The sequence below is a fragment of the Gastrolobium bilobum genome, unplaced genomic scaffold (genome assembly GCF_033153095.1).
Source record: "Gastrolobium bilobum isolate Gb01-03AN ecotype WA unplaced genomic scaffold, APGP_CSIRO_Gbil_v1 utg8957, whole genome shotgun sequence".
In the NCBI taxonomy this organism is placed as follows: Eukaryota; Viridiplantae; Streptophyta; class Magnoliopsida; order Fabales; family Fabaceae; genus Gastrolobium; species Gastrolobium bilobum.
In genome coordinates, this window is record NW_026896609.1 from 174,763 (window position 1) to 189,429 (window position 14,667).

Sequence of the window (14,667 nt, forward strand, 5' to 3'; positions counted from 1 at the left end):
TTAAATTACAAGCACTTAAAAGGACTTCATAAAAAGAAAAAAAAAGTCAGTCTGTGTTTTTTTAAAAAGGAAAAATATCTTTGCAACAACTTCAACATTTAAACAAAAATTAATTTCATAACTTGAAAGTGTGAAAACAACGACAAAACTTTATAATAACATTCAATGATTTGTAAAAACAAAAGATTCTATACAAAAGTAAAAGCAAATTTATTACATTCATTTAATTTTTTTTTTTTTGCATAACTTATATAAATACAAAAATTAAAGTAAGCCTATTTTTTAAAAAAGGAAAAAATCACTGCGCACCAACCAACATAAATTTGCAGGCCGAAGCCGGTGGACACGAGAATTTCTACAGCCATCTCTTTCATCTACTAAATCACTGTTTCTATTAGCCACCATTAAAATTATCGTTCCTTTTTTTTTTTTTTTTTCAATTAAGTAATAGTAATTTTCCAAAGCTGGAACATTCTATTTTGTTGTCTGTTTCTCTCACTTTCCTAGTAACTGCGCCCTCAACAGGAGAGAGAAAGTGATTAAAGAGGGACAACGTGTGTTGGTGGCGTCAAAGGAGGAAAAGTATGTTTCTGATCACTCTTCGTCATCTTCCCCTCGTTTTTCGTTTTCCAATTCAAAATCAAAATCGTAATAGAAAAATCAACTTTTATTTATTTATTTTTTTATATTTTAAAATGTGAATATAAAAAAAAAAAGGAACTTTGCTTTATATATATATATAGTGTTTATTCTCCTCCTCTTCTTAACCGTCTTCCCGTATTCAACTCGCGTGCATTGCAGTTAGACCAAGCGAGAAAGGGAAGAGAATCAGAGAGAGAAAGCATTCCCAGGGAGGAACAGAGAGAAGAGAGAGAGAGTCTAGAGAGAGAAAGCAAAGCCCAAACACCCCCTTTTCACCATTGCAATTTTCGTTCCATTTTAGAGAACCCCCATTTTTTTTTTTTAATTAATTCTTCTGGGAACTGGGCATTTTGTGATCATCAACTGGGTTCTCTCGATCTCCATCTTTCTGGGTTTCACTTTTTCTCATCAGATCCTCTTCTGTTCGTCTTCTTCTTCTTTATCACCTTTTCTCTGCGTTTTGAACCCCATTTTTTGAATACCCAGTTGTGTTTTTTCTCTGGATTCTGCTTTGTGGGTGTGTGTTTTTCCAAGCAAAGGTTCAGTTTTTCAGAGTGGGAAAGTGGAAAAGGGATTGATTCCTATCTGGGTTTTGATGCGATTGTTGTTTTTGAGGGCAATGATGTCCACCTTAAGAATGTCGTTATGAAGTAATATGGAAGTGGTCGTCATACGGTTACAACAACATCAACAACATCATCAGCACCACCACCAACAAGAACAACAACAACAGCAAAAACTCAAACAAGAAGAACATGTCGCTTTACATTGGTCGCGAAGCTTCCAAGGTTGGTTTTTTTTTTTTTTTTTTTGTAACCGTTTTCCATGTTTCCATGTTTACTTCAGCTTGTTATTCATCTGGGTATGATTTTTCTTTTATGTTGATTTTAATATATGTTTGAATGTCTTGATGTGCAGCTATGGAAGAGAGTTTGTGCAGAAACAACTACAGAGATCAACCTCCTGGCGGAGAATTGGAAGTACCTTCTCGCTGGTCTTGTTTTTCAGGTTTTTTCTCCCTTCTTTTTTATTAATCCTATGAAAAGTTTATATTGTTCTGGTTACCCTTTTGTGAAAAGAATGCAAAGGTTCTTTCGTTTTCCTTTGTTGTGGAGTAGAGATTTCTGAAAGTAGTTTTCACATGTGGTTGTGGGAACTTTACTTGAACGCTACAAAAAGTTTCCCGTAATGTTGGTGTGGTTACTTCTACAGATTGCTTGCTTTCTTTATCAGGAACGATGTTTATAATTCCGATTTTTTTAATAAATAAACGTTATTTCGTCAGCGATTATTATCAAGTGTCAAAACTTTTGATGGCTTGATATTTCAATGAGGCAAAACTCAAGGAACTGGCAACTATGTGCAGCATTGTTTGTCATATTCTGCAACTCTGAGGATTTGGCATTCGATGCATGCTCAAATTTGGTTCAATTATTTCGTCCCGAATAAAATGCTGATTGCCGACATAAGTAAAGAATTCCACCTAATTAATTACATCTGAATTACAAGTTTACTCAAGTCCACGTTGAGCTCTAGGCTTTCTGTTTTTCACAATGATCAAATGTTTCATTTCTATCATAGAAAAACTTTAATAGTTTCCATGTGCTTGTTGAAGACTAATATAGTGTAGAAATGTTTGATCAAGGATTTTTTTTTTCTTAATTTGTGTTTGAGGAGAGGAAAAGAAATTTAAGAATGGCAAACATTTTGTATATATTTTTGTAACTTTTATATCCTTGTCTGACTTATGCATGAGTGGTATTTGTATAGTACATTAAGTTACTGCATACTTTTTATTTTCTTTTATTGTTTGATATCTAAATTAAAATTTAAACTGTTTCCCTACAGTACATACACGGTTTGGCTGCCCGAGGAGTTCATTATTTACATAGGCCTGGCCCAGTACTACAGGATCTTGGATTCTTCCTCCTTCCGGTTTGTAATTGTCAATTCTCTTCTTTGTCTAAATCTTTCTTGCTCTTGAAAAATCTCTTACATAGGATTGCCTTTTGAATTTTTAATCTTGGTGCTGTTACAGGAGCTTGGGCAAGACAAAGCTTACATTAGTGAAACTCTTTTTACCTTTATCTTTTTATCCTTTATCCTGGTAAGAATTCTCTCCCCTTTTTTTATCTTCTTCTTTTATGATAACTGTCATGGTTTTTATGATATTTTCTACATTATGTGCTTTTGCAGTGGACATTTCATCCTTTCATATTCAAGAGCAAAAAGATCTATACAGTTCTAATATGGTGCAGGGCTCTGTCTTTCTTAGTTGTAAGTGTTTATCACATGTTTATTGAAGTATTGTCTAATTATTTTAGAACTCTTTTTGAACATGTGAGTGCTTAGGGTTAGATTTTGAGTTATTGTGTGTTGCTTCACGTGCTCCTTTTTTGTTGGATTTGCTCTTTTCTCCTTCGCATTTTTTTATCTAGTTGTGAAACTTACTAATGAATTCCATGAGATATCTTGTACAGAAATGGATAATTGCCATTGTTTTGGAAGCAAATTAAGTTTAATGCTTAATAGTCTGAACATTTAAGGAATGAAACCTAAGTTCATAAATAAGCTGATTAATTGATCTAGGAATTAACCCGTGATGATCATAAATCTGTTATTAACTTAACATATTCCTTAGTCATATACTTCACTTCCTTTTGTCTAGTGTAGTCAACAGAGTCAAGTCACTGCCATTTAAATGTTTTCGGTTGATTTGATAACCTATTGCATTTGGATGCAATATATGACAGTTTATTAATGATGTCTGGCTCTTTAATTGTTAACTGCAGGCTTCTCAAGCTCTTCGCATAGTGACATTTTATTCAACGCAGCTTCCTGGTCCAAACTACCATTGCCGTGAGGTATAGTTATTTTGAGAATGTCTGGTTGTTCAACAAACATCTTGTCACTCGCAATTTAACTGTTTCTTTTCTTTCTCTTTGAGTGGTGAATTACATGTGTCTGAGGTGTGTTTTTTAAACACTCTTTTAATGTAACACTACTACTTGTTACTTGTATTATGCAGGGATCTAAACTTGCTACACTGCCTCCTCCAGATAGTGTCCTTGAAGTCCTCTTAATTAATTGTTAGTATACTATTGTATTGAAGTTGTTTAGCTGCAATGCCTTGGTGGTTGTTTTGTTGCTCATTTGGTTTTCATTGTGCAGTTCCTCATGGCGTGATATATGGATGTGGTGATTTGATATTTTCATCACACATGATCTTTACTCTAGTCTTTGTTCTTACATATCAGAGATATGGCACAAGAAGGTAAATTGGCTCATAAGTTTCTTTTATATGGGTCTGGCTCATCGTTGTGATGATTTAAGTTCCAGAAGATTTTAGTAATCTTTGGCTACTTCATTGTTTATTTTACAACTTGCCATTTATGACTTATTGTCATTATTCATGAAACGCTGCAGGTGGATAAAGCAGCTAGGGTTCTTTCTTGCTGTGGTTCAGAGTCTTTTGATTATAGCATCCCGCAAACATTATACAGTTGATGTAGTTGTTGCCTGGTAAGGAGCATTTTGTGATTTGTGATGGGCAAATTGTGGTTCATGTCCTTTTTGATTTAATTTTTGATCCCTTGCAGGTACACTGTTAATTTGGTGGTATTTTTTATTGAGAAGAAATTGCCAGGTTTGCACTTTTGGACATAAAAATTCTGTATGCTATTGTCATTTAGTTGAGCAGCTATTTGCTGATGTTCTAACTTAGTTTATTCTACAGAATTGCCAGACCGGACAGCTGCAACCCTACTGCTCCCATTGAGCACCAAAGACAAAGATGGAAGGACCAAAGAAGAGAACCACAAATTATTGAATGGGAATTCTGTAGACCCTGCAGACTGGGTATGCTGAATATTCCTGTACTTTTCTTTTTATGTAATGTCATTGTCTATGATTTGGACATAACATGGTTATTGTCACTTGTCTCAGAGGCAGAGAACTCAAGTAAATGGGAAGATTATGGAAGATGGCAATGCACTCCTTGCTGACTCTGCAAAGAATGGTGCATAGATATATGAGCTTGTGTTGTAAAAAGTGGATCTGCTGCAATATTGTCATTGGAAAGCCACAACCATCAGTTAGAAGATTTTGTTACCTGGAATATTAGTAGTAGCCTGATTTGTATTAATGACATAGTAACTGGGTATTGCAGCCCTGATCCATTGTCATAGTTAAACTATCCAATCCATTTTGCCTCCATTTTGAGTACCGTCTGCATACTGTATTTCTAGTATTTGGTTTTGGTGCTTTTATCTCCATGCTGTTACATTATGAGGAAATCCTTTGTAAAGTGTAATCAGAATTTCTAATGTAAAGAGTTAATTCGATTTCTGGACCAATAATTTAAGTAAAACCCGACCCTTGAACATTTGTTGCTTGCTGATAGTGTTTATGGATGAAATCTTATGTACTCTCAGAGTACTATGTTAGTCCGCTGAATATAATACAGACACATGACTTTAATACACTATTGAATATAAGATATTATTAAGAAATTAAATCTCATCTTTTGAGACAACTATTACCCTTTACTCTTACCTAAAAATTTTACAGGTTGAGGGTGAAAAGGATTAGAGGACTGGAATGATTGCTAATACTAATTATTGGACGGTAAATTGCCTCAAATGATGAGTTTGGTGGTTATAAAAAAGTAATGAAGCTTGATTAAGTCCTAAAACTGAAATGGTGATGAGTGACTTGAACAAGCACAAGGTGCTTTTTATCATGTGCTTACCACACATAATAATGCTTTATGAACTGTCCTAATCCTTGTGCCTCGTATGTGATTCCGTTTTTGAAGTTGAAATTCCCTCCAGGTTTCCGTTCCTAAGGCAGACCAATCACATGCATCTTCTCCTTTTCACATGGGCCACAGTTCTCTTCTGGCCTATACGTAAGTTGCTCAAACACTAGGTCTAACAAATTGGGTATCATTTTTCTCAACAATGTTATCAGTACCCCAAAACCATGCATTGGTAAAGTTTGTGCCCAATGCATGCATAGCCTCATAATTAAAGCCTATCTTTCCTAACCTTGCGGTATTTGTTGCATAATTAAAGCCAACTCTAATGAGCCTCCAAAGGCGTCACTGTTAATGGTTTTTATATATGTACCATTAATAGAAACATATAGATACGGCTATTTAAGGGCATATATCTAAATTGGATTTTGTTTCTGTCGTTTTATTTATTAGGATCACCAAAAAATGCAGAAGATATTGTCCTTTGAAAACATTTTGTTTTATGATAAAATGTTAAAATAAACATGATTTAAAAGTTTTCTTATGTTAATTACTAATATAACAACAACATAATAATATCATGTAATGAGAGGGCAAGATAGAAAAGCAGCTGCAATAAGACCTACTATTATTTGTAGGGTCTATTAATAGTATAGATTAGATGCAGTTCTTGTGCAGTTAACGTAGTTAATGATCTAATGGTCAAAAACCTTTTTTTTTTGAAATATTCCAATCGGATCATTGTTTCGCAACTAATTTGATTCGGGGCGGGTCCAGGATTAAGGCTTTAAACCCCTCCCAAAGGTAGTACTGGAGAGATTCGAACCTCCCCAGTACCACCTTTGGGAGGGATTTAAAGTCTTAATCCTGGATCCGCCCCGAATCAGATTAATTGCGAAGCAATTAATCGATTGTAATATTTCCAAAAAAAAAAAAAAGTTTTTGACCATTAGATCATTAACTGCGTTAACTGCACAAGAACTGCATCTGATCTATACTATTAATAGACCCTACAAATAATAGTAGGTCTTATTGCAGCTGCTTTTCTATCTTTCCCTCTCATTACATGATATTATTATGTTATTGTTATATTAGTAATTAACATAAGATGATTTAAATCCATGTAAATTTCTCAATAGGATACAAAAACTTGGGCAAATATAAATATTTTACTTTCTCCGCTTTTGGTAAATGCAGCACAATGTAATAAAATCCCTAAACATTTCATGAAATTTTTTTAGGGAATCAAAAAGGTCACTAAAGGAGATATGTCCAACTTTCTAAAGATATTCTAGCTTGTAAAATGATAAATAGTACAGCTAGTCAGTGGCCAGGACAACTTCCTCAGTTATGATGTGATACCTTTTTTTTTTTTTTTCTCTTCATATTTATTACTTTTATTCTCTGCTCATAATATAAAATGTAGACTGTTATAGTGATGTCCTTGTCTATGTTGTTTATTGTATGAGTATGCACAAACTTGTATATTTTCATTTAAGTTATTGAATAACATCTTGGTCCATCCATATATTCCATTTATGATCCTATATTACATAGTTTGTGCCACTATCTTCTTTAGAGTATACGAATTGTAACTACAGATAAGCTACCCTGATCATCCATGTGGATGTGACCTTTCTGTTTAACACTACACTGCAAAATGTCTCTATAATCATATAATATTCCAGATGCCACACACACCAGCGATGTCATTTACAAAAGGTAGCAGTGCTTGCGTAATTTAGAGAAACAGGTTCAAAATTAGAGTTGGGTGGGGTTGTCCTATGACAATTCTACAGTTCAAGTACAGGTAAAGGTTTTATAGGATGTTTGTGTATATTGTTTACAAGGTCTGTAGAAAGAGTGATTCAGTGCTGCATTAGTGTATGCCCTGAACTGATGGCATAACTTCAGAACTCGAAGAATAAAAGATGGCCAAGGAATCTGCCAGTGAGTCACTGACTCAGCCATAAAAAATAGATGGCTTCAATGGTGATTGACCTATCATTATTGCTTCTATATCCCCTTCAGTTATATAAGACGTTCAGTTTTTTATTTTTTTTCATGGCGTGGATGTTATTGCTTAAGAATACACATATAGCATGTAGGGTGTACTATCATTTTCGTACATACCATATTAGGACGCAACTCTGTTATACACTTGTAGTATTGTGGATTATTACACAAGGTTCTTTTATATTATGTTACAATAATTGTGGGTTTACATTCCTGAGAATTTCATGTTACGGATATTATTAAAATTCTGATTAGGAAACTAAGTTGTATAATGATATGTATATTTGGTAAGCTCAACTCCAATTTGAGCAATTTTGACATTAAGAAAATTAATAAACGGAGAATGTTGTATTCTATTTAACAGTATTTTGGTATATTATTCATAATAATGTTCATAATTTTTTTTTAAATGTTCAAGCACAGCCCATGTCTTATGTTAGTAAGAGATCAATGAGTTGCTGTCAAGAGATGTAACAACTTTAATATGGTCCAGTAATAAAAATTGTGTGTTCAATTTCCCCCTACTTTCTGTTACTAACTCCAATGCTAGTTCTGCTTAATGTGGGAATTGCAGCTTTCCTTTCAATGCCTTGAATTTGAAGAAGCAAGGAGATCCTGCTTTTCGAGCTAAGCACTTTGCCACTTCCATAGAGTTCTACACAGAGGTAAGTAATTTTGTTAAGAACCTTGGGATACACCACCCCAAAAACTAGCTCAAATGGTGAGAGTGCCCAAGGCCTTATAAAGGCTACATTAGTTGCACATACAACCAATGTGAGACTATATATCTCAACACGCCCCCTCACACGAGAGCCCATTGGGCTTGAAGAGTGGACAATGCAACAGGCCCAGCCTACCTGTGCTAAGAAACGCCACAAGAGAAAGTGGGGGACGGCGAGGCTCTGATACCATGTCAAAAACCTTGGGATACACCACCCTAAAAGCTAGCTCAAAGGGTGGGAGTGCCTAAGACCTTATAAACTCTCCATTAGTTGCACATACAATCAATGTGGGACTATATATCTCAACACGCCCCCTCACACGAGAGCCCTTTGGGCTTGAAGCATGGACAATGCAACAGGCCCAGCCTACCTGTGCTAAGAAGTTCCACTTGAAAGAAAATGAGGGGCGACGAGACTCTGATACCATGTCAAGAACTTGGGATAAATTTTAAAGTACTATTACTTAGATTGGATACTATGCATAATGCTTCAATAACTATTAAAACAGTTTGCTTCTTAAAATGAGCAATACATGATGAGTAAGCATATATTACCATCTTTCAGCTTTTAGCTATGTGCAACTATGACAGTGTAGGAGTGGTTTAACCCTGAAATGAAATCATTATTTGCCTTTTTCATTTCATAGATATGGGGAAAATGGTATCACCTACTGTGCATGATAGAAGCTGCTTATCTTATATGATGAATGACATGCCATTGGAAGCTTTGTTGGATGTTATGCAAGCCCAAAAGGTGTATCTTCAGTTTTCTTCTACTTTGTATCTCTTCAAGCAGCTTTTCTTTTCAGACTTGGAATGGAGAATTAGGCACAAGAAAGTCTCAAAGATGGTAAAAACATGGAAGCCAAGAAAAACAGAAGTTCAAAATGGTACAGATTTTCCTTTTGCTGTCTTCAGTAACGGATGAATTTAAAGAGACAAAGGATATTTTTGTACGTTAATTTGATGGCTAGATGCTAGTCTTGTGTTTAACCTTTCCTCCAAAACAATGTAGAAGGTCCACAACGAAAAATGATCCTATGTACTCAAGAGTTGTCCATCTAGTGACCAACTAATTACATTTGAGAATTTGACTTGTTGAAAGGGTGATAGGTTTGGTTCGAGCGTAGAATGGAAAAAATCAAATCCAAAATTGGATTAATCAAAACTATCGAGGGGCGTTTGGTTCAGGAATTTTTTTTGGAATAGTAGGAAAATGAGATAGATAGAGAAATAATTGGAAAGATATATAAAGTGAGATAGGTAGAAAAATGTAAAAAAAAGTTGTTTGGTGGGGAAAAACTTTACTGGGAAAATTAGGTAACTTTATGAAATCAACAGTGCATTAAAAGCCAGATAACCAGTTTTCCGAAAAATCCCACCTTCAAATTGGGTTTCTAAACAGTGCGGATATCTATGTTTCTCATAAATCCAGACAAATTGAATAGATGGGTTTTTGATGAAAAACGTTGAAACAAACATGGTGTTTCTAAAAGCCATACTTGAGAAAGATAGATATTCGCTAAAAAGCTCCCCACCAAACACCACCTTAATATCTACAAAAAAATTATCCTATCTTTTTCAAGTCCCATTGGGACCATGAGAGACTCTATCACTAGGGTGGGACCTAGAAAATTGCCGCCGGAAAGTTTAGAAAAGGAGCAAATTTTTGGTACATCTGATATACTGAACTTGGTACATCCGTTTATTTATTTAAAGGAGTAATTTTTTTTTTCACTTTAATCCTTGTTTTTTTTTATATTCCTATCTATGTCCCTTCGAATTTTTCCCATTTAATAAATAAACCCCTACTTCCAACTTCTAAGTTATTAGGAGAACCTTTATTTAGGCATTACCTACATAAGTGTTATTTTTTTTTTTGGTAATCTACCTACATAAGTGCTTTATTCACTAGTTGAGATGTTCAAAACTTTTCTTTAGAGATAAATGCATTTTTAACATGGTCTACATAACACATGAAATATTTATGGTAAGAATTGTTTACCTAACAAAATTTCTACTTATTAGAGTAAACAGCAAAACGATATAATATTTTGTGATCCAACAATGGTTGGTCCTGCTGAACATGAGCTGCGACCCCATGCGAACTTTACCTGCAATGCGAGGGGTTTAAATCCTACAATAGCCACTCTAGGGACGACCCGGTCAAAGGCTAAAAAATATGGATATATTGTGATACAAATTTGATTAAAAAATTGATATTTATTATAAAAGTAGTAATAAACAGCACAAGTGGTAAAGAAAAAAAATAGACAGAATAATGTAATTAATTAATATCAAATGTGTTATAAAACAACTATTTCACCTTAAAATAAATAAATATTATGAATTTTCTTAACACAGATAAACTGGGCCTGATATATCATTTATTTTTCAAGTCTAATAAGTTTTTGCACGAGGGAATTTGTCAGAGACATAATATAAAATTACTAAAGGCCAATCTTTTCAAGGGTTTAAATTTTTGAGTTGAATTAATTATTTATATATGTATTTAAATAAGATACAAATTAATATTTATAGTTCAAGGGTGAAATAATCAAAACCAAATCAAATCCTAATCAGATTCAAGTTTTCTTGTAGTTAAATTTCAGTCAAATCAAGAATATGGAAATTACAACATTTATTAAATGCATTTCAAACCTGAACGCAAATTAAACAACTCAATATAATTACATCCACCACATGTTAGGTTTTTGTGAAAAAATTTGTGAAACAAAGCATTCCTTATATCAAAGAGGTTAACCCGGAATGATACTAACAAAAACTACTTGTTTATTTATTGTTCTTAAAGAGGTTAACCCGGAATGCAGAGAAGTTAACCACCCAAACAAACCAAACAAATTGCAACACCACCAAGAGCCTTCACTAAAATCACTTATAAATAAACCAATAGGAGAAATCACCATGCACGAAAAAAGCACAGGAGTGACAATTTAATATAATGTATAATATACATTTGAATAAACATTCTAGTAATTGTCCATAAATTACATTGATTCTGAAAGATAGAATAAGAAAACCCTACAAAGCTCAATAATTTAGGACGAATGCACAACTTAAAATGAACAGTTGTCTATTTGCATGGACGAAAGGAAGTTATACTGTTACTTATATAAAGTCAACAAGGCCTCAAATCATATGATTCTAAAAACTATCTCCATGGATTCTAGAGTGGGATTTTCTTTCTTTTTTCCTCCGTTTTCTTTTCATGTTTATCTTGGTTGCTTTAAATTTACTTTAAATTATAGATGAAACTGCCTCAGGAAGCTAGGATGATGGCACATTAAAGTGAAAAAGCCATGATATGACAAATGCAAAAACCATACATGCAAGCAGAAAATTCAAGAAGCGGTGGCCATGCCAAAATCTTCGAGTTTCTGGTGGAGGAGTTGAGAGTGCAGCTGCTGCAGTAGCATTGTTAGTGTCGTTCAAATGCTCTGTTGACTCCTCATTTGCTCCATAAACATTCCGTGCAACAGAATGACAAATTTCACATGTCCTATTAAAATTTAAGCATAATTAGAAAAATTACAAATTTTGAAATTAAAAGAGAAATCGGTTAAAGGTAAATAGCTACTATCAACGACCATTGATTTAAGTGATAAGGAGCTTGTTTTTCTTAATTAAAGATCTCTGAAAATAGAGAAAATGATCTAGAGCCTCCCCTTACAACAGGTGTGATAATGCTCAAAGCAGACTAGTGGAAGGTAAATAACTACTATTTTGATTGCACAGTTGAATGACTTGAAGAAAGTAGAAATGATAAATCCCAAAAAGCTATGGTTTTATACATGCCCCAACCAGCATACATTGGTGCAATCATATATATAATTATTCATCAAGGGCATTCTTATCAGCTCCAAAACTGGATGCTCTAAACAAACAAGCAAAACTAAGAACTAATTGCCCTGCCAATTATGTCTGAATGATAGAAAATATGGAAACAAAAGACCGTAATGTTAACATGCACGAATTCAAAACATCATATAAGAAAACCCTGAACGTTTTTAGCTCATACATTATAAGAAGTGCTGAAGGGCAGAGCAATTATTCTCTCAATCTTGAGATAAATGAATTTGATTTTGTAAAGAACCTTGGGATACACCACCCCAAAAGGTAGCTCAAAGGGTGGGAGTGCCCAAGACCTTATAAAGGTCACATTAGTTGCACATACAACCAATGTGGGACTAAATATCTCAACACGCCCCCTCACACGAGAGCCCATTGGGCTTGAAGAGTGGACAATGCAACAGGCCCAGCCTACCTGTGCTAAGAAACGCCACAAGAGAAAGTGGGGGGCGGCGAGGCTCTGATACCATGTAAAGAACCTTGGGATACACCACCCCAAAAGCTAGCTCAAAGGGTGAGAGTGCCCAAGACCTTATAAACTCCACATTAGTTGCACATACAACCAATGTGGGACTATATATCTCAACAGATTTAAATTTAATAAAGTTAATCATCAATTAACACAACAGTTTATACTATGTTGTCATGGCAGAAAGGTTTAACTAGTCAGAAAAATTCATGATTTTATAGTTAGCTCAACTCGAATCTATGTATACAACTAAACAATTGCCTTTACCAAAGCACAACTGTCTTTGACAAAACATGTAGCGTTTTTAAACCCCCAAAACTAAGGAAAAAAAGATATCATGACTTATTTGCCACAAATTAAGGCATCAAAACACATATTAAAGAAGATTCCCAAATAGAAAATATTCAAATTCTGTTCCATTATGGGATTTTAATTTAGCCAAGAAGTAACCCACTTGGATGGATTTGCGTATGCATTAGATAAAACGATTGATCCTTCCTCAACAAATGGCCCCTACAAAATGCTTTTCAACTAAAAATGAAAGATGGACGGTCACCATCCATTAATAAAGTATGTCCAACCATATATTCATAAAAGCATAGAAAACTTGTCTCATTGTTTTGATTCAAAATTTATGGATTGCAACAAAAATCAAGGATTAGCATTGTGCCACTGAATAAAGGTTTTAACTGTTAAATATAAGTGACACTACTGAAGCTGTATATGAGTATGGAAATATCCTACCTCTAAAAACTACAACAAGGAACTTGACATATGTGATGACAGATGAGTACTTGTGGTACGCACAAGGCACAACAATTATGTAATCTATATGTCATCATGCATCTTAATGAACAAATTATCTGGGAACAGTAATTTATTTATTAGAATATTCTAGGTGGCACATCAGCAAGCAAATCCACCAAGATATTTGAAGAAATGAATACGAGGCTGGAGGGGTCAAACCTCCACTTTGAAAGTGATAAAAAAAAAAGAAAAAAAGAAAGAAAGAAAAGAAACAGTAATATGGAGATTCCTAAATTTCAGAAGAGAGACAAAGCAACAAAGAATCCCACTGTGCTTACTGCTTAGTCATGTCAGCGAATCAGGGGAACTCTTTTTCCATCATCTTCTATAACTTTCCCCTTTCTTGAAGAAATTATTGAGCCTTGCTCCTTACAATTTTGTTCTTTAAACGTTCTAAAATATTCTTCCAAATACTTTTTCCATCATCTTCTTCAGCTTTTCATTCACCCCTTAATTAAAAAATTCACAACTCAAATTCCCAAACTAAATACTTTAATTACTTTCCTACTCTATAGTCATTATAAAAAATGTCATTAATTGTGGATCTTTCTAGTAGCACCAAGAGATTTGAGAAGTTCTAATTCTTAATGCAATGAATCAACAAAGAAACGGGTGTCTAAAAGTTTTCCAAAAGCTTTGAAATTTAGCATAAAAATCAAATTTTAAAATCAAAATCAGGAAAGATAAGAGTTTCAGACTCACCTATTTCCCTTAATCTTGAACCAGGCCTCAGCACAGTGCTTGTGAGCAGCAGCTAAATCATCCTTACAAGAACAACCCAATTCGATGGGAGCACCAGACTCATGACTGTCACTCTCCAAACCCATGTGACAAATCCTACAATCCCTCTCCACTTTAGCCAAATGCACCTTAATCTCAGGAACCCCAGTTCTAGTTTCCACCTCCACAGAACAATCAGTAACTGAAGAACCTCTCCCAGAATCAGGAACACCCACAACCTCAGGATCAGAAACACAAACAAAGCTGCAATCATCGTAAGAGCCACCATTTGTTGAATAGAAATGAGAATAGCAAGAATCCTCATCAGCATCAGAGAAGCATAGACTCACATCACTTCCAACAACCGAACGATGATGATTCCCTTGTTCTAAATCAACATGGGACATCTGCAAAGTTGACATTTTTCGACCCAGAAGAGAAAACAAAGAAACACAATAACAATGTTTTCTCAGAGTTTGAAACAGAACATGAGCTGCCTCAAACTTAGGAGCTTTGGGGGTTATGTACAAGAAGGAAGTACATATATAAAAACCAAAAAGCACTTGTTTGATTAAAGAATTTAGAAATTGGATTAGGTAACCATTCCCTTCAACCCCATCAATGCAACCTTCCAAAAGTTTCAAGTTTTGGAACAGGTTGAGGAAA

At 34.5% G+C, this 14,667-nt stretch overlaps 2 protein-coding genes across 3 annotated transcripts; one reads left to right on the top strand and one right to left on the bottom strand.

Moving 5' to 3' along the window:
- The first annotated feature begins 565 nt into the window (after nt 1-565).
- LOC133300886 (phosphatidylinositol:ceramide inositolphosphotransferase 1-like) lies at nt 566-5,011 on the top strand. Of its 2 annotated transcripts, XM_061500468.1 has the most exons (13): nt 566-582; nt 802-1,430; nt 1,561-1,650; nt 2,491-2,577; nt 2,681-2,749; nt 2,839-2,919; nt 3,435-3,506; nt 3,671-3,731; nt 3,814-3,916; nt 4,069-4,164; nt 4,242-4,288; nt 4,379-4,500; nt 4,588-5,011. In XM_061500468.1, the coding sequence occupies exons 2-13, from the start codon at nt 1,398-1,400 to the stop codon at nt 4,666-4,668; spliced, it is 942 nt and encodes a 313-aa protein (XP_061356452.1). In that variant the 5' UTR covers nt 566-582; nt 802-1,397; the 3' UTR covers nt 4,669-5,011. The 2 variants fall into 2 exon arrangements, with proteins under 2 accessions (XP_061356452.1, XP_061356453.1); XM_061500469.1 differs by lacking the exon at nt 566-582 and having other exon boundaries at nt 716-1,430; nt 4,594-5,011.
- A 6,407-nt stretch (nt 5,012-11,418) lies between these two features.
- Nucleotides 11,419-14,423, bottom strand: LOC133300898 (uncharacterized). The gene is made up of 2 exons (XM_061500480.1): nt 13,984-14,423; nt 11,419-11,655 (listed from the first exon to the last, which is right to left on the bottom strand). The coding sequence occupies exons 1-2, from the start codon at nt 14,421-14,423 to the stop codon at nt 11,424-11,426; spliced, it is 672 nt and encodes a 223-aa protein (XP_061356464.1). The 3' UTR covers nt 11,419-11,423.
- Between the last annotated feature and the right edge of the window lie 244 nt (nt 14,424-14,667).